Below are 22,331 nucleotides of genomic sequence, written 5' to 3' on the forward strand. Positions count from 1 at the left end.
CCTGAATTAAACACAAAATATATGAAACTTGGAGATGTGGAGAAGATGGTTCTTAAATTAAAAACCATATGCTAGATATAGAGAACAGGTAATGTACATAAAACCCATTTCCAACCCTTTTTCCTCATATGAAACGTGTTGATGCCATACTGCATCTGCATTCAACCTTATAGCTAAAGCTTTTCCCCCCTTAGGTGCTTTTGCTGAATTTTAAAATGACCATCTTCCATTTGCACTTGAGGTGCATCTCTGTACTGATCCTAGTACAGACTCCACCTCTAATATCTGCAGCATTCCATGCAGGAATCCCACTTATCATTTTGCACCCAGGCAGAATGCAAATGCGCAAGAAGACAAATGTCAAATCCATAAAGTCAATCATCAAACACTTAGAGTTTCACCAACACAAATGTGCCTACCGGTCACCAGTGCACTGGCCTTTTCACCTAGGTGTCACATTGTATCATGCATTTTAAACAATGTGTCTACATGAATGAGCACAGCTGTTTAAAAAAAAAAAAAGAAAAGAAAAAAAATAAGATGGGTGATGTTGCCTTTGAGCATAAAGTTATCACTGCTCGAATATGCAAACAGATTTATACCATAGTAACTCTAATTAACATGCTGGACAGACAGAAATGAAAGTACCATATGTCAATAATCAAGACCTCTTAATTAGGATCCGTGACAGAAGCTAATGAGTTCCGATACATGCCCGGGAATAAAAGGGCTGTCAAACCACTAAATGTCACCTACTAACCACCATCTGAATAGAATGTTAATTATTCACCGTACACATATAGCTGACATTCATGTGTATGGTATTTAAATTCTTACACAATGTCCTCATAAAAGCAAAGTAAACCTCTTACTTTGCTGCTGCATTACTAATGGCTGACACACACACATATTCAGACATCATTCAAAATCTGAAACGACAACAAAATAGCTTAACGCCATGAAAAACCACTAAAAGGAATGCATTAATAGCATGTATAATGACAGAGACAAGAGGTCACGCCATACTTTTCATGACTGGCACGCTTCACGGTTGAATGCATAATGCAAGACGCTTCTTGGCTGAACACAAGGAGACCCAAACAAATGATATTTGGTGTTTTTTGGGAGGTCGGGCATAAACTCAGCAGAGGAACAGAGTTAAGTTTCACTTTCGGCTGGCATTGCTGCCATTTTTTGTTTCACCTTGGAGTCTTTCGAAGCTGCTGCCACCCCATTTTTGCCTCAGAAAAGTCATATTTGTTGAGGGAGAAGACATATCTGTTCTGTTTCTCTTTGTAAGGCTCCCCAAACACTGTTGCAACCCAACTTTACAACCATTATACGAGCTCCCCTTTTGGATGCCACTTGCATCCAAATAGATGTAAAAATTTTATTTAAATGCTAGACTGAGTCTACTCCCTGTGAAGCAGTTATTCACAAGACTTGCAGTGACACCAGCTGGCAGGATCTCCTCACTGCAAGCAGTAAAACCTACTAAGACTGCTTTGGGGAGCTTGCTGCTTTGCTGATTAATAGTGTTAAAAACCTTTTCTATACTCTGTGCCCTCCTGTTCTAATCACATATCTTTCTGCTCCAAACTTTAAGTGGAATCATTTTTATATCTTTCTTAACATAATTTATTATAACACAAATAATTCCAAAGAGGGACATAGAAAATTAGGCAAGCAGCAAGGGCGCTTAACATTACTCTTAAACTGCTTCACATTTTATTCTAAAGTGTTTATCCCAACTCTGTGCAAAAGAAAAGCAGGTACAGGGGTTTGGGCTGTCTGTACATCTGATTAAATGGAAGAACTACAACAAACCTATTCAATGGAACAATGCAGGGCAACAAGTACTTCTCTCCTGTCTTATCCTCTAGCTCATATCCAAGAATCAAATATAACCCGCTGGCATTTGTGAGTCAAACACACCAATGGTAAATTGGCCCCGAGGATTCTCAAGCAGACGTTCATATTTAAATGCATGAATGAATCATTTTTGTACCTGCAGAATATTCAGTGTCTCCCTCCACGTGCTGCTTCTGTTCTTGGTCAATGCTACTGCCTGGAGGGACTGCAGAAATAACAGGTTTATTATTTACAAAAGGGAACTTCAAAATGCCTTTCATTTCTATTCTGCAGAGGATGACTCACCTTTGTCTCATTCAGCTCCTCCTTTACATCCACAGAGGATAATGGCACCTCATGCCCAACCTAAAGTAACAGCAAGAAAACAATACAACCTACAAAATAAGCTTTGAACAAGAAACACTATAAGATGTTTATGCCTCCTGTGAATGTGAGCATATGCAGGACCTGAGTGGCTTCTTTTAGTAGTTGATTGAGTTTGGTAACCTCTGACTGCAGTTCCCTCATCACCTTCATACTGCCATTATCGTTCACTGTGGGAGAGTTCACTATGTTTTTAGTTTGACTGGCAAAACGCAAAGTGTTCAGGGTCTCCATGTAGTTCACATCAGCAGGAGAAATGGCTGCCGGGGGGGGGGGGTCATCAAGAGAGGACATGTTCATGAGGAGTGTGAAAACAGAAGATGGAAAATAAAAGAATTATGTGGTTAATAATGCTTCCAATATCAAAAACAGGTAAGAATTAAGTAATACATACTTGCTATCATAGTAGTCTTAGAGTTTCCACCCAGGCTGTCTTTTAGCAGCCATGTCAGCACAGAGTCTCTGTAAGGAATGAAGATCTGTTTTGTTGTTGACACTCCTACACCAAGGTCAGCTGAGAGTATCAAAAACAAAAGTACTCAGTCAAATACTAGAAAGGTAAAATGTTTCATCCACAAGTTGTATATAAATTCTGAGAACTAAATGCTCACTACTAAATATGTATTCTTCAGAAAAAGGCATCTAATTATCAATGGAATATGCATTTCAACCATAATTTCAAGGGTCGTTTATTTTGTGTTGTTTGTGTTTTAAATTACTTGACTACTTAAAAGATAAATTCAGCCAATGTGATATCCCTCACTGGTCAGTGAAGTTATGTCTAAGCATATCTTGCTTAATATCCTTTTTTTATCCTGTAATTGACTGTCATTTGCAAAACAAATATTAGTATTAATATTAGAAAGTAAAGACTGAGACATAAACCCATCTAAAGTCTTTACAAGGAAGCATCCCACAAACATCTCAACAATAAACCTCATTTAAAAAAAAAAGCAGAGTCGCCCTCTGCTGGCCATTGTAAAAAGTATAGGTCTAAGAGCCCTTCTGCTGCACAGCTACATCCATCTTTCATATAGATTTCTATGTAAAGAGTTTGATTTGACAGCTAAGAAAGAAAAAAAAAAAAAAAAAAAAAAAAAAAAAAAAAGGGTTGTAAATAGGTCCCAAACAGTAATTCCACAGCAAAATGACTGACTGCCTTTACCTAGAGCTGAGATCACATGTCCCAATGTGACCAGAGATTTGTTTATGTCGGCACTTTCCTTCAACCTGCCTCCTACTGTGCGTGTGGGATCAACTTTCACGCTGCCTGCCAGGTCTACCAGGTGGATCTTACTCACCGTCTCGTATAACGGTTCTGCATCACACCACACCTGTCCCAGGAAACAAAAAAGGCAATATCACAGAAGAATATACTTCCGTATACAAGTGATATCACAAACAGAGAAAATGAAAGCTTGTGAAAAATAACACCACAACAGATCAGGTCTCATTATCTCATAAAAGTCTCAGCGGTTTTGGGGGACGGCTTTTGTTAACACCCACAGATCTCTAGCAAACATTTTACTTTGGCCAAATTCAAACATCAAGCACTGTGTTTCACCTGGGTGAACATTATGGTGAAGATGGCATGAGAGCGCTTGCTGAAGTCATTCACTCCCCTGCTGGCTGTGGTGCGCTTGGCATTGCCGAGAATGATCAGGCCCTCCACTTCACTGTAGCTTTGTACTAAATGCTTGGACAGATCTATGAGTTATATATATTTTTTGCATCAGATTTTATGCAAACACAGCTAGGATGGACATAGAATACAGGATAAAAACAGTCTTACTCTCTACATAGGGACCATGCCTAGGATGCTCCCTCACGCTCAAGCCCCCATCATCTGTAGGTGATGCTCTCTTTTTGAGAAGATCCTGCATCCGCTCATTGCAGATCTCAAGATAGCTGGTACAAAGATAAAAATACAATGTAGAACCATGATTTATTTTTAAAAAAGGTGACAAAGATGCAATGGAATATCTGTTTTCATTGTTAATCTGCATGCCAAATACCAATAAAGTTACTATTAACTCTCTAAGAAAAGAGATGCACAGTGAGGCCAAATGGTTCTTCTTATGGTGTTCTGCATGTACTGTCAAAAGAAATAATGAAAAATATGGAAAGCAGGTTTGACAGAGTGCTTTAACCTCCTAAGACCTGAACTCTTCCACGGCATGCATTTTTAATTTCTTTGATATTTGGGCTGATTGGGACCTGATAAATATCAAAACAAAGAATTACCAAATGTTTTTTTTTTTTTTACCCAATTTGTTTCTGAGAAAAATGAGAGCCACATGAGAGGATATTCATTTGAAATTTTGATAGAACAGTAGCAGTATAATGTCCTCGTAAGTGGATATCAGGCCCCTGTAGAGCAAAACTGAGTATTTTGGTCTAAATAACCCAAAATGTGATGTCCACATATGTGGACGGCAGGTCCTATGAGGTTAATCAAAGTTATGGTGCATCTGTGCAAGACGCAATGGGACTAGTGTCTGATTCAAAAACAAACAATGTGGGGCATAAAGTAATTAGGCTTTAGAGAAGCATGCATGGCAGTAATAAAATGGGAGGAACCATGCCCTGCTCATGTAGCCGTGTATGTTTTTTCCCAGCACAGGGCTGAGAACTCAGACAGCAAACTTAGCATTTTGTTGTTGATGTTGTTTTATTTTGATGTATTCTGAGGGAAAAAAAACACAAAGTCAAGCTCTGCAGCTTCTTTCGCTTATAAAAAAAAAAAAAAAAAAAAAAAAAAAAAAAAAGAACAAGTACAGATGTGTTAATTGTCAAATGTTGTACCTGAGTCTTTTTAAGATATTCTATAAAAATAAAAAATAAAAATAAAAAACACAGACATGCAAACGCGATCAAATAAAATCCAATTACAGAGTTAATTTAAATGCAAATAATGTGCCAGCAGTGCACATGCAAACAGATGGCAAAACAATGATTTCAAAGTAGTTTGACTTAAAAGCAGCAATCTAATCTCCTAACATAATAATTTAGGGGAACAGCTGGGACATAAAACACACTGTGATGAGACTAGCTTTCATCTGGGATTTTGAACATTACAGGGTTATAGCAATAAAACGTTGTGCCTTTTTCTGGTTTCATTACATTTAGGCCTTTCAATTTTTCTAAATGATGTGACTGTTCCAGCAAAGTGAGAATAATGATGAACAGGAATGGGTTTTTTACCCTTTATTACTGCTGGCTCATGTATATTCTACAATCAAGAACAACTCAATAAGAATCATCACGGATACATCACTCTGACTTCTGAGTTGAGTTACCATCGGCTAAAAACAGTAGACCTTTGCACAAAGTACATAGTTTCATATAAACAACAGGAAAAAGTCTGTATCCAGATGCTCTCCAGCAACACCAGTAGTTTTATAAAACTGTTTAATGCCCAAAGTCTTTTTAATTCACTGGCCTCCATGTCTCTTGTGAAACAACAGCATTGCACACGTTTTTGCTTCATATCCTTCGTTCTCCACATTCTGCATGATAATTAACCTGCCCAGCAAAGCAGAACCACCTCTTTAAATTTGTTTCCCTTCAAACTGGATGACAATTCTCTCTGAGATTAATGCTTATATAAAGTTTCATTTCAATTCAACTCAAGCTGAATTATATAGCACCAATTGACAAGAGCCATCTCAAGGTGCTTTAAACCATAAAGATCCTACAGTATTCTGAATAAAACCACGGCAATCAGACGACTCTTTATGAGCAGCAATTTGTGACAGTGGGAAGGAAAAAGTCCTTTTTAACAATTAAAGTTTTAAACCTAATCTTAAAAGTAGAGAGGGTGACTGTCTCCGGAACCAAACTGGGATCTGGCTCCGCAGGAGAGGGGCCTGAAAGCTAAGGTGCTACCTCCTCCCATTCCAGTTTAAGAAACTTAACAACAGCAAGTGAGCCAGTTTGAGAGCAGAATGCTCTATTGGGATAATATGATGGTGTGAAGTCTTTAAGATACGATGGGGCCTCATTATTTCAGACTTTATGTGTCAGGGGAAGGATATTAAATTCACTTCTGAAGAGAACTTAATATAGAGGAAATGTGCTTTCTAGTCCCTGCCAGTAGTCTTACTGCAGCATTTTGAATTAACTGAAGTTTTTGGTGGAAATTTTTGGAACAACTTAATAATGAATTACAGCAGTACAGCCTAGAAGTAATAAATGCATGAACTAGTTTTTTTTTAAGCATCACTCTGAGGCAGGATCTTTCTAATCTTAGAGATATTACACAAATGTCAGAAAGCAGTCCAACATATTTAATTTTTGCAGTGAAGGACTACAAGATTCCTTTTTAGGGCCAAATATTGCAACACTGGGTTTGTCTGAATTTAGAAGAAATTTAAATGTAACCCAGGTCTTGATGTCATTAAGCTAACCCTAATAACTGATTTTTGTTATCTGGTCTCATGGGTAAAGAAAGCTGGGTACCATCTGCATGGCAATGAAAACCTATGCTATGCCTTCTAATGATACTGCTGAAGCAATTTAATGACGCACATATAATGTAAATATAAATGGTCCCAGCACAGAACCCTGTGGAACAATGACCAAGCTACATGTGTTAAAGACTCCCAATTTACATGCACAAATTACAATCTGACAGATTTAAACCACTGGAGCACATTTTCTTTATTATCAATGCTGTGTTTTAATCTCTAATAACATTTTGTGGTCAGCGGTATCCAATGCCACACTGAAGTCTGTCAGGACAACCTGAAACAAGTCCACTGTCAGAGGCTATAAAAATAATAAGGAAAAAAAAAAACTTGAAGGTCCATCACTGACAAAAAATAAGTTTCTCTCTACTGAAATATGATTTCTGAGTTAAGTGTGATGGTTCTTTACCTGACCTCTGTGTGGAACATCACGGCATCGCTCTTGCTCCTGTGAGATATCTCCCAGAACAAGCCTTCACAGATCCGTGGGATTAAACCTTTATCGTGCTGACACATTAGAAAGGAAAAAATGATACAGACACTTTAAAATGTTAAAATGACAATTATGCTCCTGCTATGCTCTTTTAATTTGGGTGTCGTACTATGTAATGCTGTGCCATGACCACAACTCAGTATATGCAAAGTCTGCTGAATAACACAAACAGCTCATCCTGATATAGAATTACTGAAGCATAAAAGCAATTCCAGTCTGAGCTACATGCCCCCTTGTTTTAATTACAAAGTAACAGATAGTAAGCATTAAAAGCCATATATAATTATCTGGGATGTTGACAGCAGCTCTGGTGATGACCTTGCAAAAGTCTCCTGGTAGACAAGCTGAAACCTCACTGATAATGTGAAATTCCCATTGCGGCGCAAGGTGAGGAAAAAAAAAAAAAAAAAAAAAAAGCGGTGGGTTGCTGGCCTCATCAAATTTTCTGATTAGTAAGGAGAAACAAACACACCTGATGAGGCCGCTATCAGCCAGCCTCTAATGCGACGAGAAGTCAGTGCTGTGTGCACAGTGGGGTTAGCACTACTGCAGTGTTATCTGTAAAGAGCTGTGACATCCCATAATTCCCTGATTATGGTCGGGTTTATTTACAGGTCACATTCGGCATGCATTTTGAAATGAGGCATGAAAAATAGGCCCTGTACCTCGAATAAAAACAAAACTAAAAAGAATGAAATGCAATTTTTCACCACAAATTATTCACATTATTCTGGTAAAAAAGGACAAAAAAAAAAAAAAACTGAATGAAAGGCATGCACCTTCAAAAAGGGCTTATCACAATTATTGATGGCATGTCAAAGAACAGACTTGAACCATTGACTCCTACAGTGAAGGGATTCAGTCCCTATCCACAGGGCACGATGACTCACAGAAACAGTGTGAAAATGAATGTGAATAGTACCGTACGCCGTGACCTTTACAGTCACCAGCTCTCAAACTAATTCTATGTGAAAGTTTGGACTGATGTGTGTGACAGAGCTCTCCATCCCTGTCATCATAATGAAAGCACCAAATAAGCATCTTTGAGATCCATGGTTTCCCTCAATTCAACTTTGAGAGACTTGAAACAATATTAAGGTACCGGGACACCACAAAGGCACTTAAGGTTGTTTTTTTTTAATTTGTCACCTGCCAGTAGATTGGAAGCTAAAAAATAAATAAATAAATAAATAAATAATAAATAATAATAATAATAATAATAATAATAATAATGCATTTTAATGAAAAAAAACCCCACACAAATCATCAATAAATTCCATTTAAACTTTTGTTACAATGTTTGCCAAGTTAATAGAAGACCTTACTGAAGGACCCATCATAGTGTAGGACTTCCCTGAGCCTGTTTGCCCATAAGCAATCACGCAGGCATTGTAACCCTCAAATGCAGCTTTCAGGACTTCAAACCCCAAGTCTCGGAAGATCTGAGGCAGCAGAGAAAAGATTATTTAAAAATGAGGAAAACAGTTCTTTCACACTAAAGTCGTGGTCGTTAACCCCCACTAAAAATTCACAAGGAATATAAAATCTCTAAACAGGTGAGATATTGAACAATCCAGATACCTTCTCCTGGGATGCAAACGTGGGACTTCTTCTGTCAAATGAGTCATATGAAAAATCATATGAAAAGGTTTTCCCTGCGCCCTTGAGCTCGTCCCCTCGAACTGTGGGCTAAAATTATAAACGCAGGTACCGCTGACTTTCAGTAATAACTTCATTTACTGCAGTATAGTGCGTTTCATTTTGTGATAATAGACCTATACCTTTTGAATGGTTGCTGTCTTCTCCTTCATATGAATTATCACCTTCGAGGATAACTGCTTTTCTCTGTGAAAAGTGTATGGGGGTGACAGACAGCCCATTTTGAAAGCTTGGTGGATAATAAAAGAAGTCATTCTCCCTACCTTTTGTTCAATGGACGGACTCGGACTGCTACTCGCACTGAAGTCATTATTAATATTTTAAAAAGAAATCTGGCAAAACAATGTCCAGCCGCTTCCCCCACCTTTCTTTGTGCTTCTTTAAAAGAAACGTTTGGATATCTGTAGAAGTTTTCACTGCTAATTATCACACCTGAGGTTTGCCCTTGTTTTCTCCATGTACTGCACAAACTAACCGCTAGGGTGCACCCCAACTAAATTCTTTTATTTTTGCTCACCTTTACAAATAACGTGACTGTCTGATGTTCTTTAATGAGGATCAGTCAATATTTATGCATTTAAATGAGACTTTAACTGAGTTTCAAGTAGTTTAAATATCTAATAAATAAAACAGTAAATAAATTCAATGTAAAAACACGCAGGATTTATTTGATAAAACCCAATACTTTCTAAATGGCTAGAGGTGAACCTAAGGTGATTTGAATGAGGCAGTTGTAATTGCTCCAAATGAGACTCAGGAGTTCAGTTTATTTTAGCCAATAAAATGTTTATTTAAATGGTCAGGGGAAAAAATACGTTGAGTTACTTTAACCACTTAAGGAGCTGTTACACGCTAGCACAGTTAAAGGAGTTTAATAGACGCCTTATTTGAAATTATAATCAGTAAGAATAAACGCATTTAAGGGTGTTTTGTTTGAGGAACCAATAAGAAGGCCGTCGGTAGTTTAAAGTCATCGTTTGTTTTTCTATATTTTTATATGTGACGTGAATGTGGCTTTTTTTCCCTTTGACGAGCATTTCCCATGATGCACCGGGAAAAAAAGACGTAACCCGGCGCGGATATTCAAAACTATGGCAGAAGACTCGAGCATATTAAAAATAATATCAAACTCCGAGGACACGGAAAATGTGTCCACTGATAAAAGCAGAGACCTCGGGATAAAGAGACGCCTTTCCTTCTCCTCGGAAAAGGATATTAGCATAGCGGAGGCACCGAAGACACCGCCTGAGGTCCAAGCTGTATCCGAAGACCCAAACTCAAGCCGAGTTTCCCCGGAAATCAGCAAACAACGTTCCCCAAGTCCCGTAAACACACATTTAAAGGGTAAAAATGCTGTAAAGTTAAAAGACGACTCTTCTAGACAGCACTGCGTGAACGACACTGACGATAAGGAAAACACCGCTATACCCGCCGATCAAAGTAGGTGACATAACCGGTGTGAGTGCATGTGTTCCCCAACGAGGGAGGGGGTGATCACAGTAGACCCACTGCTGTGATCACGTTTCTTAAACTATATTAAGGTTTTGGTCTAAGGATATTAGTACTTTGTGGTTATTTTCTTGATGTAAATTTGATTTCAAGGGAGAAAACAGCTAGAGCTACTTCTGTTGTTCTACACTGTACATTTTGGTATCGACTCGGTACCGAGTAAATACAGAGTCAGTTTTGCAAATACTTTTAACCTATAGAGGCAACTTTTGTAGGGAGAGCAGTGTGTCATGATTTATCAGATGAATTATCGTCAATATGCAAATGAACACATTTAACGACCATTAAATCACTGATTTTTGTTTCTAACTTTCTGCTATAATTATTTAATACACCAAAAACACACCTTTCTGTTTTTGGTGTATTTTGAAATTGAAGCAAATAGTTTGTTATTTAAATGTGCTGTAGGTCATAAATAAAACAGACGTGACAGTCAACTCAAAGACGTTCAGGCATTTTTCATGGTGCATGTTTGAGGGTTTAAAAAATTATTTAATATAATTCAGTTTTACACACTGAACTGACGGGACTCTCACACTAGTAGTGATCCGATACTATGGATATTGGGATTGTTTAGCCCAGCTCTATCAGCTACATCAGAAATGCTGCAGACCAACACATCCTACAAGTCTACAAATATATAATCTAGTGGTATAGTAGATGGGCTTTTCAGATAAATGTTAAGCTGATTTTTTGTTTGTTTGTTGTTGTTTTTTCCAGATAACACAGAGGAGGATAACGCTTCTTGTCAGGGAGGTTTTAAACATATTAAAGTGACTGCCAGTATACAAAGTGATGCAGAGGACAGAGATGCCGAGGTGGTGAGGAGGGCACAGGAGGAAGGCTGCGTGAACGTGGTCTTCCCGGGGACTGTAACTCAGGAAGGCTGCTGTCGTTTCGTCAGCGAGATCCTCAAGTGCATCCTCTATCAAAGACAGCAGCTGCCCATGACGTATGACCAGTTGGTATACTCCCAGAGGAAGCAGCAAGCGTCGGTGCAGGTGAACAGGAAAAGTTTATGGTAGATGCCTCCAGCTGTTCAGTTGACGAAATGTTGGTGATGTGAGATTAACACGACATGTTTGGTGTCTCTTTTGCTTTTCAGGATAAAGACGTAGTGAATCGAAGACCGGTGCATTCAGCAGACATGGACTGGCGCAAGTGTCAGCAGACCCTTCAGGAGCTGGAGGAAGTGCTGCAGCATCTGGAGGTGCTGTTCTCCCTCAGCAGGGTGCCCCGTGTGCTCCTGTTAATGGGTGGCTCGCTTGTCCTCCCCAAAGAGCTGTACGAGATAAACATGGAGTCCCTGGCATCATCCGGTGGGAATCTGTGTCTACGGGTGTCATCGTGCTTGAGGCAGATCTTCCGCACACTGTTTGTGGCTGACCTTTTGTCTGACACCAGACCTGTTCGCTTAATGCCCACCACAGTCTTGGTGCTGGCTCACAGGGACTGTGGTGTAGGCTGGTTTCGACCCAAACTCCAATTTAAAGTCCCAACTCGTGTAAAAAAACAAATCATCGTTCTGTCTAGCGATCCAAACGTCTGCAAGGAACCAAGGGCGGAAGGGTCAGACTGGGAGGATTATGTGTGGTTTCAGGCACCTGTGACTATTAAGGGCTTCAGTAACTGACCCTAAAAGTTGGACAGTAAGTCTTTAGAGTGTAGCACTTTCTTTCTGGTGCTTGTGTACTACAGTAAATGTTAACAGCAATCCAAGGGAACTTTAAACATTTGTGTTTTTTATTAAAATGTACATATTTTAATCAATTTCGACGTATTCTTTTGTTTCAGAGTATGTTCATTCAAACAATAGTGAAATAAACAGTATGGTGTGCTACCCTTTTCTTTTACAAATGATCGTTTAAAAGAATGTTTGTCCTCATTTAACACAGAGCAATACACACACTATTAGTGCAATACATTTTTAATGACCAAGACTTCTTTATGCCAGTGTCATCTGAGCATGTTTACATATATCAAAAGCTTGCAAATGATTTGAGTGTCACGAATCAAGTGATAAGATGCTGCGTGGTGTAAAAATGTTCAACTTAAGGATTTGTATGTCTCCTGCTTGAAATAATAAAGGACAGATGTGCTATAACTGGTCTGCGAGTTCACTGAGGGCTTCAGGACTTCTCCACCTTCTTGACAAAATTGAACAGGTCGTCAGCAAGCAGCTGGGGCTCTTCAAAGGCTGCAAAGTGGCCACCCCTGGGCATGAAAGTGTAGGACTGGATGTTTCGGTACCTAATTTGTGCCCATGACTTGGGGCAGTGCATGAGCTCATTAGGAAAGGCTGCAAAGCCAGTGGGCACAAAAATCTCTGTCCTAAAACAAAAAATATATAATGTATAATTAGAGGCATCACATGACATGGTAAAACACTCATGTGTAGTGTGGAGAGTACACAGTGACGTACTTAAAATCCACTCTGTTGTTAAGATTACTCCCCAAATTCTCTTTGTAGAAGCGCATGGACGAGGTGATGGAGCCTGTGGTCCAGTAGATCATGACATTTGTCAAGAGGTCATCCAGGCTGAATTTTCTGCACAGATGACACAATTTCTTATCAGTCACAAACCAGCAGCTATCACAAATCTTGCTGAATGAAAAACAATAATCCGTAATTGTTAGAGCTGCACCGATCTAGGTCGATCCTTGCCCTGTTGACTAGTGTCGGGAAAAGGGACACCTACCAATATTTTTAAAAAACTAAAATATTTGCATAAAATCAATTATTGATCAAATTGTTAATTTAAATATCTCCACAGTCCTAGAATTTAGAAACTGTACCTCTCCAGCCCACCGTCCTCCAGATCTCTGTTCTTCAGATCGGCCCAGGAGGAGAACTTCTCCAAAATCCAGGCTGCCAAGCCTACAGGAGAGTCATTCACCCCACAGCCTGCAACGACAAAGTGGTATCAAGAGCTGAAATCACTAAATTTAAGGTCGATTCTCTTACATTAGCTTCTGTTTGACCTTTTAATCCAGTCACTGTGACTATCAGAAACACTGAGCTTACTAAACTGTGTTATGGTCACACCTGCAGTATCTGGTTTAGTGGCCTGAATGTGAAAGTAGCCCGATTCTCTCAGCATCTCAAAGACGTTCTTCTCAAAGAAAGGGAACAACCGGCGAACATCTTCCCGACTCAAACCAACCAGGAAGGGCAGATACGGGCCAATCAACAAGGACAACAGGACTTTGAAACCCCTATTTGACATACACATGTTTAGGTGGAGACCCTTCACGCACCTGCAAAAGAGAAATGGTGGGGGGGAAAAAGACGAGAGAAAAAAACGTTACCAAGGTCACAGCGAGTTAGTTAGTGCCAGTTTTCACATTAAATCAGCTTCACTCTTCAGGAATTTGCACAGCCATTTGTTTTTTTGTAAATCTGTCCGCACAGTGCAAACAATGCTTCACAGTTCCAGTAAGAACTGTCACAATGTTTCCATTAACACAAAGCGAGCGAGGGACTTTCTGTTCCAGCGAGTAACCTGTGGCATGTTTTCTGTTTTTGTTGCACTCACTGAGGCTTCATCTGTGCCATGTTGGTGGTGATGAGCGAGCCCCAGTCCCCTCCCTGCAGATAGAACTGAGAGAAGCCCAAACGCTCCATCAGCTTCAGGAAAATCCGGGCGGCGGCGAGGCTGTTGAACCCTGGAGCGGCAGTGGAGACACATTTGTGAATATCTTCCGCCAGATTTATTTAGAATTAGTAGACGTATTCTACCTTGTTTATGAGAGGCTTCTGAGAAACCGTAGCCAGGGATAGACGGGCATATGACCTCAAACACAACACCGTCGCGGCTTTGCGTGAGAAGCGGCAGAATCTTGTAGAACTCGTAGAAGGAGCCGGGCCAGCCGTGAACGATCATGATAGGCAGAACCTTCTGATTCTCGCGGTGTGGTGGACGCACATGGATAAAGTGCACGTCCAGTCCTGACACATGAAAAGCAAAACAACAACTTTAATAATAACTGCTGATTGATTATTGCGCAAATATCTGTGTGGGTTGACGTACATCCAGTATACTCACTGCTGAGCTGTTATGTACCTTCTATTTTGGTTTTGAAGTGTGGATACTTGTTGAGCACTGCCACCTGCTTTTTCCAGTCAAACTCGTGTCTCCAATAGGAAACAACTTTCTTCAGATAAGTGGAATTGAAGCCATAGTGGAACTTGCCATCTTCTAAAGGATCTGCGTAGCGTGTCCTGTCGATGCGCTCATAGAGATCCTGTTGATCAAGAAGATTGCTTTGCATAACTGTGCCCAAATATTGTTCATTCAGAAGTTGGATTACCAGCTCAAACCTACCTCGATCTCTTTGTCTGAGGTCTCCACTTGAAAAGGGTAGATTTTCTGATCTTCTGATAGTGTCTTCTCCCCCACTCCCCACCATCCGTCCCCTAAAGGAATGGTTCTTGGTTTTTTTCTTTTGTACACTATGTAGGCCATTATTCCACCTGCTGCCACGGCTGAGCCGATCAGTAGCTGCTGCTGCTGAGCAGCACTCAAGCCAAAGAAAGTGTCCCTGCAAAGTGTGGGGAAATATTAGGGGAAACTTAAAGAACAATCTATTTATTTGTCCGTATAATTGTAAAGTTAAGTGCCGCCCTACTTCAAAACCTGCAGTCTCTGCATCGTGCTGTTCCAGGAGTGGGCATCCACAGGTGACTTTAGATCTGGACAATGGGACATAGGTCAAGAAGGCTTTTTTTTTGTTCCCCTTTTTGTCACGCAGCAAAGCGCTTCAAAAGTCGCGTGTGGAAATTAAATCCGAGCGAGATTAAACATACCTTGTTTTCGATATGAGTAGTTTGATTTCTGCAGATAACCGCGGGAACCTGGGTGCTAGTCGTGCAGACGCAAAGAGTGGGAGCGAGTTCGCAACAACAGCCTGGATCAGACCCGATCTCTGATGCGGGGATTGCCGATTCGCTGCGAGATATGCCACTCCTCGCGCGCGGTGACGTCGATGTTTATATAACTGGGAGGGCACGGTGGGGAGTGTTTCACTTCGTTTCCTGTGTTTGTTAGGCAAAAGATAGAAAATGTGGAAAGTCGCTTTGACTGTTCTTGCGGCCGCTTTGGCCGTTGGGTATGGGGCCATGGTCGGGGGCTTGACAGACGCCGATATCAACGATGAAAATGTGCAAAACGCTCTCCACTTCGCCGTCGTCCAACACAACAGAGGCAGCAACGATTTGTACCTCAGTCAAGTGGCAGAAGTGATCAAGGTTCAGTCACAGGTGAGTAACGGTCAGATTCGTGAATAACTGAATTGTTCTTTAGGGGAAAGCCATCCAGTAAACCATCGTAGTGATGTGAGCCCTTAAGAAAAGGCCTGCGAAGCGCCCTTTAAAGGTTTCACTTTTAACCACTAAACTAAAGTCCTAGTGGCCGTCCGATGGTCGTTACATACAATTTATTTGCTATATGCCTTCTTAATGGCGTTGGTACTCCCCAAAACATGGCTGGCCTCTTTAATCTTCCCTAATCCTCTCAACCTAGCTTGAGCAGTAGGTCTGCAATGTTCTGTGTACCTGTGTGGAGGCAGCCATTGACCCGCCCGAACAAAAGAGCAGTGTGGGTTTAGGAAAAAAAGGAACCCGACAAAAGCACATCTTTGCTAAAGATTGGTTAATATGCTGACGAGTCATGTATTTATTAATTTTTTTAAGTTTATTTGGCTCTCCTCTTGAACTCTGAGACAAGGCTAGCGTAGCAGCGTGTTGATGTTTGTGTTTTTTCTAGTCATTGGTGAGCTTCTTTGCTCACGGGTGGTTTAAAGAGGAAGAGGAGGAGTTAATTTGCTGTAAATCTTGTATTCAATTTCTTTCCCATTACAGGTGGTCGCTGGCATCAAGTACGTCATAACTGTGAAGATGGCAAAGACCCCCTGCAGAAAGGATGGTGTAGAGGAAGTGTGTGCAATCCACACAGATCAGGCAAAGGCTAAGGTACTGATGGCATCTTCTCAAAAGAAGCAAGATATTTGATCTGTTCTTAAACATCATGCAGCAGCCTTGTAATTAAAGCTGCATTCACACTGGAAGTGATTTGCTCGATGCACATCTCTTTGCAGCTGACGACAGGTGTCCTGTTGAAAAGTGATCATGTGAAACAAATTGATTTCTGATGTTTCTATGTTTTGTTTATTTCATAATAAATCAAAAAAACAATTTTTTGCGTACTTGACATGATTTGACAACACCACCTGAAAGATCCTAATGTTAAATGTATTGTCTGTTTTTCCTTTCAGCCCTACCAGTGCACATTCGAAGTGTGGAGCCGCCCATGGCTTAATTCCATTGAGTTACTGAAGAATGAATGCCAACACTGAGATCTACGTGGGACGCTAGAACGAGAACGCTTGGGAAATCTTACCTTTGTGTCAGAATAATCTTCTCTTAGACTGCAATGCACTTTCCTGTAGGTGGAATAAATATATTAATATTAGTATTTGCTGCCTTTACTACTGCACTGCTTAACTAATCAAACTTGTTTTAAATTTCCAAAATTAACTAACCAGTGTTACAAACTAGGTCTCCCCGATTTTTAAAGAAGCAACTTTGCCTCATCAGTAAACCAAGCAAATAACAAACTGTTGTGTAGTCAAACTGATCATGAGCTGCTTTTTTTTTCCAGATAATTCAGTTTTGAAATAAAGTCAAACTTGCACACAAACTTTAACGTGTCCATGTGGTAAATGCACACAAGGATGACGTTTTAGCTCAATAGAGCTTCTTTGTTGTTGTTGATGGTGATGAGTTCTCTGGATACCTACCCACTGACTAAGAGGAAGGAGAATGTGAACAAATCTGGGACAGACATGACTGACAACAGAAAATGCCATTCACATTATTTTTCATTTTAACATCTATAAGGAGCTTTGTTTAACCACTCTCCCACTGCTCTCAGTCTACCTAAACGTTGGTGGATAGAGCAGTTGAAGTCAACGCAGAAGCTTGATGTCAGATCATGGGTCAAGTGCAGGTTTGGCGCCCTGTACTCAAAATTAAAAGTGACCAATAAAAGACAAACTATGCAGATTAGTGCAGAATATGATGGAACTACAGCAAATAAAGACTGCTGGTAAGAGATGGAAGTCAGTGTAGGCTAATTCAACTACAGAGGAAGAGGGAGATGTGCATTTGTCCTTCACGCACTCAACTCCAAACACACCACTTCCCAGCAGTCATCTACGTGTCCCAGATAAGCACAGTCTTTGTCCCACTTTTTAAAGTTGTTGCGATACAAGAAGTGGAAAAAATATTTCTATATTTTATATTTATTTTTCCTGAACACTCCGTGAACACGCTAGCAGATTTCATTATATCTTTTCCTACGCAATAGAAAACAAACACGCATTTTTTATTTATTTTTTTTGAAAAAACTTCTGGCGGTGAATTAACGACGTTATTTTTTATGACAGGAAGTGGCCTGCTACGTTTATTTCACAAGTTCACAACCGGAGCAATGCGGTCATATCGTAACCCTACGGACTTTGCCTAAACTGTTAATAATTTATAAAGGTTTCTCCATTTTGGTGGATTGGGATGTTTTAAAACAGCAGGTTGTTTAAAGTACATTAGTAAGAAAACTCCGGTATCCAAACATGAAGGTCCTGAACAGAGACGAGCTGCAGGTCGCTGAAGGAGTTCTGCTCAAACACTTACCGAAGAGTTATAAGGTATCTGCGACATAAACCGCGTGTCTTTGTGCTTTACAGCCTCAGCAGCGCTTAAAAGTGTTTCGTGCTTTCAGGTGTACGGTTTCCTGTACGGAATCAACAGGAACAAACCGACTACACTAGAAGTTGTGGTCGATACGTGGCCTGATTTCAAAGTTATCTGCAGACCGGACCCCGGGGTGTGTTTAAATCCCGTCGGAAAACTGTGGATAGATTTTCTCGACGGAAATCTTTCGCTTGTCACGTGATTGTGACAGCTTTTGTTTATTTCACGGAACAAGCGTGACCTGAATTTCATGAAAAATATGGCATACTACAGTACGGATGAACAGAGTTTGAGGAAAATGCTGACAGATGAGAATGCAGTTGATTGGAGCACTTATTTCATGATAGGAGGTGAGCTCAGATCACTGCAGAAAATAAGCACGAAATAAATATGGTGGCTTTTACGTCACTACATTTGACAGCTGTTACTATTTACACAGTTTTATAGACAGAGCACACACTTTGTACAATATTCTAATAAAAAGTTTAATAATCATATGGACATGTTTCCTGCATTAAATACAAACTGCTTGGATAACCTAAATAAACCTAATAAAAAGGAGAGAAAGAAATTAATGTGAATACTTTCCATTTGACAGGGTTTGATGTTTTCCAAGGGTCTTCTGGCAGAAGAGTGAACCACAAAGTCTATACTTCGGTGCATCTGTATTTGCCAGACACCAACCATCTCCACATGTCAACGTATGACAGGTATAATCTGATCATTAAGATTCGCTTTAAGTTATATCTGTGTATAAGTCATGATTTAAAAATAAACCCAAAAAGATAGTACACCCTGTGTCTGTCATGAAACGTCTGTGTGCGGCAAGCAGGAAAGGACCCAAATTTAAGAGTCAAGATTCTTTATTTGTCACATGCCTAGTTATACGAGTACAACAAGCAGTGAAATGTGTCCTGAAACGCTCCTCGACTGTGCAAAAAATAGAACATTATATACAGTAAGTAAATTATATACAAAAAGAGGACATTATGTACAGTAAGTAAGTGAATTTTATAACAATCTGGAAATTTTCAATTGAAAATCTGAAAGTGTACATCGTGCGAGTGGGATGTTAAAGTGTCTTGTGCCTAGTGAGGGTTAGGGTTCAATTCCGACTCGTCTAAAGTGTAGAGTTAAGTGCGTCCCTACTCCAAAATCTGCAGTTTTTGCATCATGCTGTTCCAAGAGTGGGCGTCCACAGGTGACTATGGACTTGGACAATGGGACAGAGGTCAAGAATGCTTTTTTTCCCCATTTTTTTTGTTAACGCTGCCCAGCGCTTCAAAAGTTGCATGTGCAGAAATCAAATCAAATAAGTTGTTTGATTTCCGCAGCTAACCGTGGGCAGTTGAGTGCTGTTTGTGCAGACGCAAAGAGCCTGAACGAGTTCACAGCAACAGCCTGGATCATACGTGATCTCTGCTGCTGGACTTTTCCTATTATTCTCCTTCTAAATGTTATTGGCGGTTGGCAAACAACAGATGGGGCATTACTGCCATCAACTGGTCTGGAGTATGAACTGGACAAAAAAACAAACAAACTCAAATCCTCCCAAACAATTTACCCTCTTTTACACACTGGAATAATTCCTGATAACTTTCACTTCTTAAGTCCTTTTACAGTAAATCAATGAGATCTAGTTTTGTTTTTATATTACTGAGGTTTGGGGACAGTTGTCTTCTCGCCACCTGATTTTTCTGGAGTTGGAATTACAAGGACCTCGATGTGAACACAGCCATCTGTCTTCACACGAAGGATAACCCTGATCGGGTCGTACAGTTTTTGTAACCCAACAATAACAAATAATTATTATGTCTGTCTTCTTCTTCTGTTTACATCCGGTCATCCCAATCCCGTTGTTTGCTCTTTTTTCGAGGAATGGCAGAGACAGACACGAAAACACCTCCCTGCCTAGCCTTGATTATTTTATTATTATCCTACTACTGATTCTATATATCCAGTTCAGGACATTCTGTTCAAACTCCCTTTGGCGAGAGAATATCCTTCTAAACATTATCTAGTGTGACGTGTAAGCATGTAGCAAAAACCCTCAAGCGCTCTATGTTCATTCTCAATATTTCAGCCCAGACATACAACTGGACAAGTCGTTTTAACCCTCAAAACCCAGAGCGCCAATTCGTTTATGAGCACATTGCGTTGTGTATATAAAAATAATAAAAACAGCTTTATTTAATCATTTTCAACCCTAACATTCCATAGTAGTCACATTTCTCTGCTGTGGGGATTGGCGATTGGCTGCAAGATCTCTGCCAGATGTGCCACTCCTCCGGCACAGTGATGTTCATGTTGATATAACTGGGAGGGCACGGTGAGGAGTGTTTCACTTCGTCTCCTGTGTGTTTGTTAGGCAACAGAAACAAGATGTGGAAGGTCGCTTTGACTGTCCTTGCGGCCGCTTTGGCCGTTGGGTATGGGACCCCGGTCGGGGGCTTGACAGACGCTGATATCAACAATGAAGACGTGCAAAACGCTCTCCACTTCGCCATCATCCAACACAACAGAGACAGCAACGACTTGTACATCAGGCAAGTGGTAGAAGTGATCAAGGTTCAGTCACAGGTGAGTAACGGTCAGATTCGTGAATAACTGAATTGTTCTTTAGGGGAAAGCAATCCAGTAAACCATCGTAGTGATGTGAGCCCTTAAGAAAAGGCCTGCGAAGCGCCCTTCAAAGGTTTCACTTTTAACTACTAAACTAAAGTCCTAGAGGCCGTTACATACAATTTACTTGCTATATGCCTTCTTAATGGCGTTGGTACTCCCCCAAATATGGCTGGCTTCGTAATTTGTCACGTTAATATCCTCTCATCCTCTCATCCTAGCTTTAACAGTAGGTCGGAAATGTTTTTTATGCTTGTGTTGAGGCAGCCATTGGCCCACCCGAACAAAAGAGCAGTGTGGGTTTAAAAAAAAAAGGAACCCGACAAAAGCACATCTTTGCTAAAGATTGGTTAATATGCTGATGAGTCATGTTTTTTTAAAAGTTTATTTGGCTCTCCTCTTGAAACCTGAGGCAAGGCTACCGTAGCAATGTGTTGATGTTTGTGTTTTCTCTAGTCATTGGTGAGCTTCTTGGCTCACAGGGGACAGTAGGGGTGTTTAAAGAGGAGAAGGAGGAGGGGTTCATTTGCTGTAAGTCTTGTATTCAATTTTCTTTCCCATTACAGGTGGTCGCTGGCATGAAGTACGTCATAACTGTGAAGATGGTAAAGACCCCTTGCAGAAAGTATGGCGTCGATCAAGTGTGTGCAATCCACACAGATCAGGCAAAGTTTCAGGTACTGATGGCATCTTCTCAAAAGAAGCAAGATATTTGATCTGTTCTTAAACATCATGCAGCAGCCTTGTAACTAAAGCTGCATTCACAGTGGAAGTGATTTGCTCAACGCAGATCTTTTTACAGCTGAAGGCCGGTGTCCTGTTGAAAAGTGATCGTCTGAAACAAATTGATTTCTGATGTTTCTATGTTTTGTTTTTTATTTCATAATAATAAATCACAGTTTTTCTGCATACTTGACATAGTTTTATAGAACTTTTCTGCTGCCCTCTTGTCGCGATGTTGCTGTGAATCCCTTTGAGTGTGTAATGCATATTAATCTGATCGTTAAATACTCATGTTCTTAATAGACATTATGCTATTGGATAAAAAAAAAACCTAAAGCATTTATATGTGTAAATAACACCACCTGAAAGATCCTAATGTTAAATGTATTGTCTGTTTTTCCTTTCAGCCCTACCAGTGCACATTCGAAGTGTGGAGCCGCCCATGGCTTAATTCCATTGAGTTACTGAAGAATGAATGCCAACACTGAGATCTACGTGGGACGCTAGAACGAGAACGCTTGGGAAATCTTACCTTTGTGTCAGAATAATCTTCTCTTAGACTGCAATGCACTTTCCTGTAGGTGGAATAAATATATTAATATTAGTATTTGCTGCCTTTACTACTGCACTGCTTAACTAATCAAACTTGTTTTAAATTTCCAAAATCCACTATCCAGTGTTACAAACTAGGTCTCCCCGATTTTTAAAGAAGCAACTTTGCCTCATCAGTAAACCAAGCAAATAACAAACTGTTGTGTAGTCAAACTGATCATGAGCTGCTTTTTTTTTCCAGATAATTCAGTTTTGAAATAAAGTCAAACTTGCACACAAACTTTAACGTGTCCATGTGGTAAATGCACACAAGGATGAC

General features: G+C 40.1%; 5 protein-coding genes across 7 annotated transcripts in view; 3 read left to right on the plus strand and 2 right to left on the minus strand.

The window, feature by feature from the left end:
* The window catches only part of kif16bb (kinesin family member 16Bb), a gene marked incomplete at its 5' end in the record, with an annotated part of 28,325 nt that extends 19,248 nt beyond the window's left edge, over positions 1-9,077 (minus strand). The window contains 11 exons of the mRNA XM_080869669.1: positions 2,009-2,077; positions 2,158-2,217; positions 2,320-2,405; positions 2,630-2,749; positions 3,401-3,569; positions 3,800-3,942; positions 4,028-4,143; positions 7,114-7,211; positions 8,523-8,639; positions 8,779-8,886; positions 8,979-9,077. Of these exons, the coding sequence (XP_080725795.1) occupies positions 2,009-2,077; positions 2,158-2,217; positions 2,320-2,405; positions 2,630-2,749; positions 3,401-3,569; positions 3,800-3,942; positions 4,028-4,143; positions 7,114-7,211; positions 8,523-8,639; positions 8,779-8,886; positions 8,979-9,077 (1,185 nt within the window). The remainder of the gene's footprint in view (positions 1-2,008; positions 2,078-2,157; positions 2,218-2,319; positions 2,406-2,629; positions 2,750-3,400; positions 3,570-3,799; positions 3,943-4,027; positions 4,144-7,113; positions 7,212-8,522; positions 8,640-8,778; positions 8,887-8,978) is intronic.
* Positions 9,078-9,889: 812 nt separating this feature from the next.
* Positions 9,890-11,999, plus strand: mad2l1bp (MAD2L1 binding protein). Its single transcript, XM_080868246.1, has 3 exons — positions 9,890-10,296; positions 11,086-11,366; positions 11,471-11,999. The coding sequence occupies exons 1-3, from the start codon at positions 9,948-9,950 to the stop codon at positions 11,996-11,998; spliced, it is 1,158 nt and encodes a 385-aa protein (XP_080724372.1). The 5' UTR covers positions 9,890-9,947; the 3' UTR covers position 11,999.
* Positions 12,000-12,087: 88 nt separating this feature from the next.
* Positions 12,088-15,299, minus strand: ephx5 (epoxide hydrolase 5). Its single transcript, XM_080868245.1, has 10 exons — positions 15,173-15,299; positions 14,995-15,058; positions 14,691-14,907; positions 14,430-14,610; positions 14,105-14,314; positions 13,902-14,031; positions 13,412-13,623; positions 13,162-13,270; positions 12,788-12,913; positions 12,088-12,696 (listed from the first exon to the last, which is right to left on the minus strand). The coding sequence occupies exons 2-10, from the start codon at positions 15,015-15,017 to the stop codon at positions 12,495-12,497; spliced, it is 1,410 nt and encodes a 469-aa protein (XP_080724371.1). The 5' UTR covers positions 15,018-15,058; positions 15,173-15,299; the 3' UTR covers positions 12,088-12,494.
* Positions 15,300-15,359: 60 nt separating this feature from the next.
* Positions 15,360-17,063, plus strand: cst3 (cystatin C (amyloid angiopathy and cerebral hemorrhage)). Its single transcript, XM_080868247.1, has 3 exons — positions 15,360-15,625; positions 16,226-16,336; positions 16,639-17,063. The coding sequence occupies exons 1-3, from the start codon at positions 15,428-15,430 to the stop codon at positions 16,717-16,719; spliced, it is 390 nt and encodes a 129-aa protein (XP_080724373.1). The 5' UTR covers positions 15,360-15,427; the 3' UTR covers positions 16,720-17,063.
* Positions 17,064-17,785: 722 nt separating this feature from the next.
* Positions 17,786-22,064, plus strand: LOC308388630 (cystatin-like). Of its 3 annotated transcripts, XM_080869468.1 has the most exons (6): positions 17,786-18,069; positions 18,144-18,465; positions 18,714-18,825; positions 20,484-20,695; positions 21,304-21,414; positions 21,868-22,064. In XM_080869468.1, exons 3-6 carry the CDS (start codon positions 18,819-18,821, stop codon positions 21,946-21,948), a joined length of 411 nt encoding a protein of 136 aa, XP_080725594.1. In that variant the 5' UTR covers positions 17,786-18,069; positions 18,144-18,465; positions 18,714-18,818; the 3' UTR covers positions 21,949-22,064. The 3 variants fall into 3 exon arrangements, with proteins under 3 accessions (XP_080725594.1, XP_080725593.1, XP_080725595.1); XM_080869467.1 differs by having other exon boundaries at positions 17,786-18,465; XM_080869469.1 differs by lacking the exon at positions 18,144-18,465.
* The last annotated feature ends 267 nt before the right edge of the window (positions 22,065-22,331 follow it).

Source organism: Rhamphochromis sp. 'chilingali' (genome assembly GCF_963969265.1).
Source record: "Rhamphochromis sp. 'chilingali' genome assembly, chromosome: 20".
Classification (NCBI taxonomy): Eukaryota; Metazoa; Chordata; class Actinopteri; order Cichliformes; family Cichlidae; genus Rhamphochromis; species Rhamphochromis sp. 'chilingali'.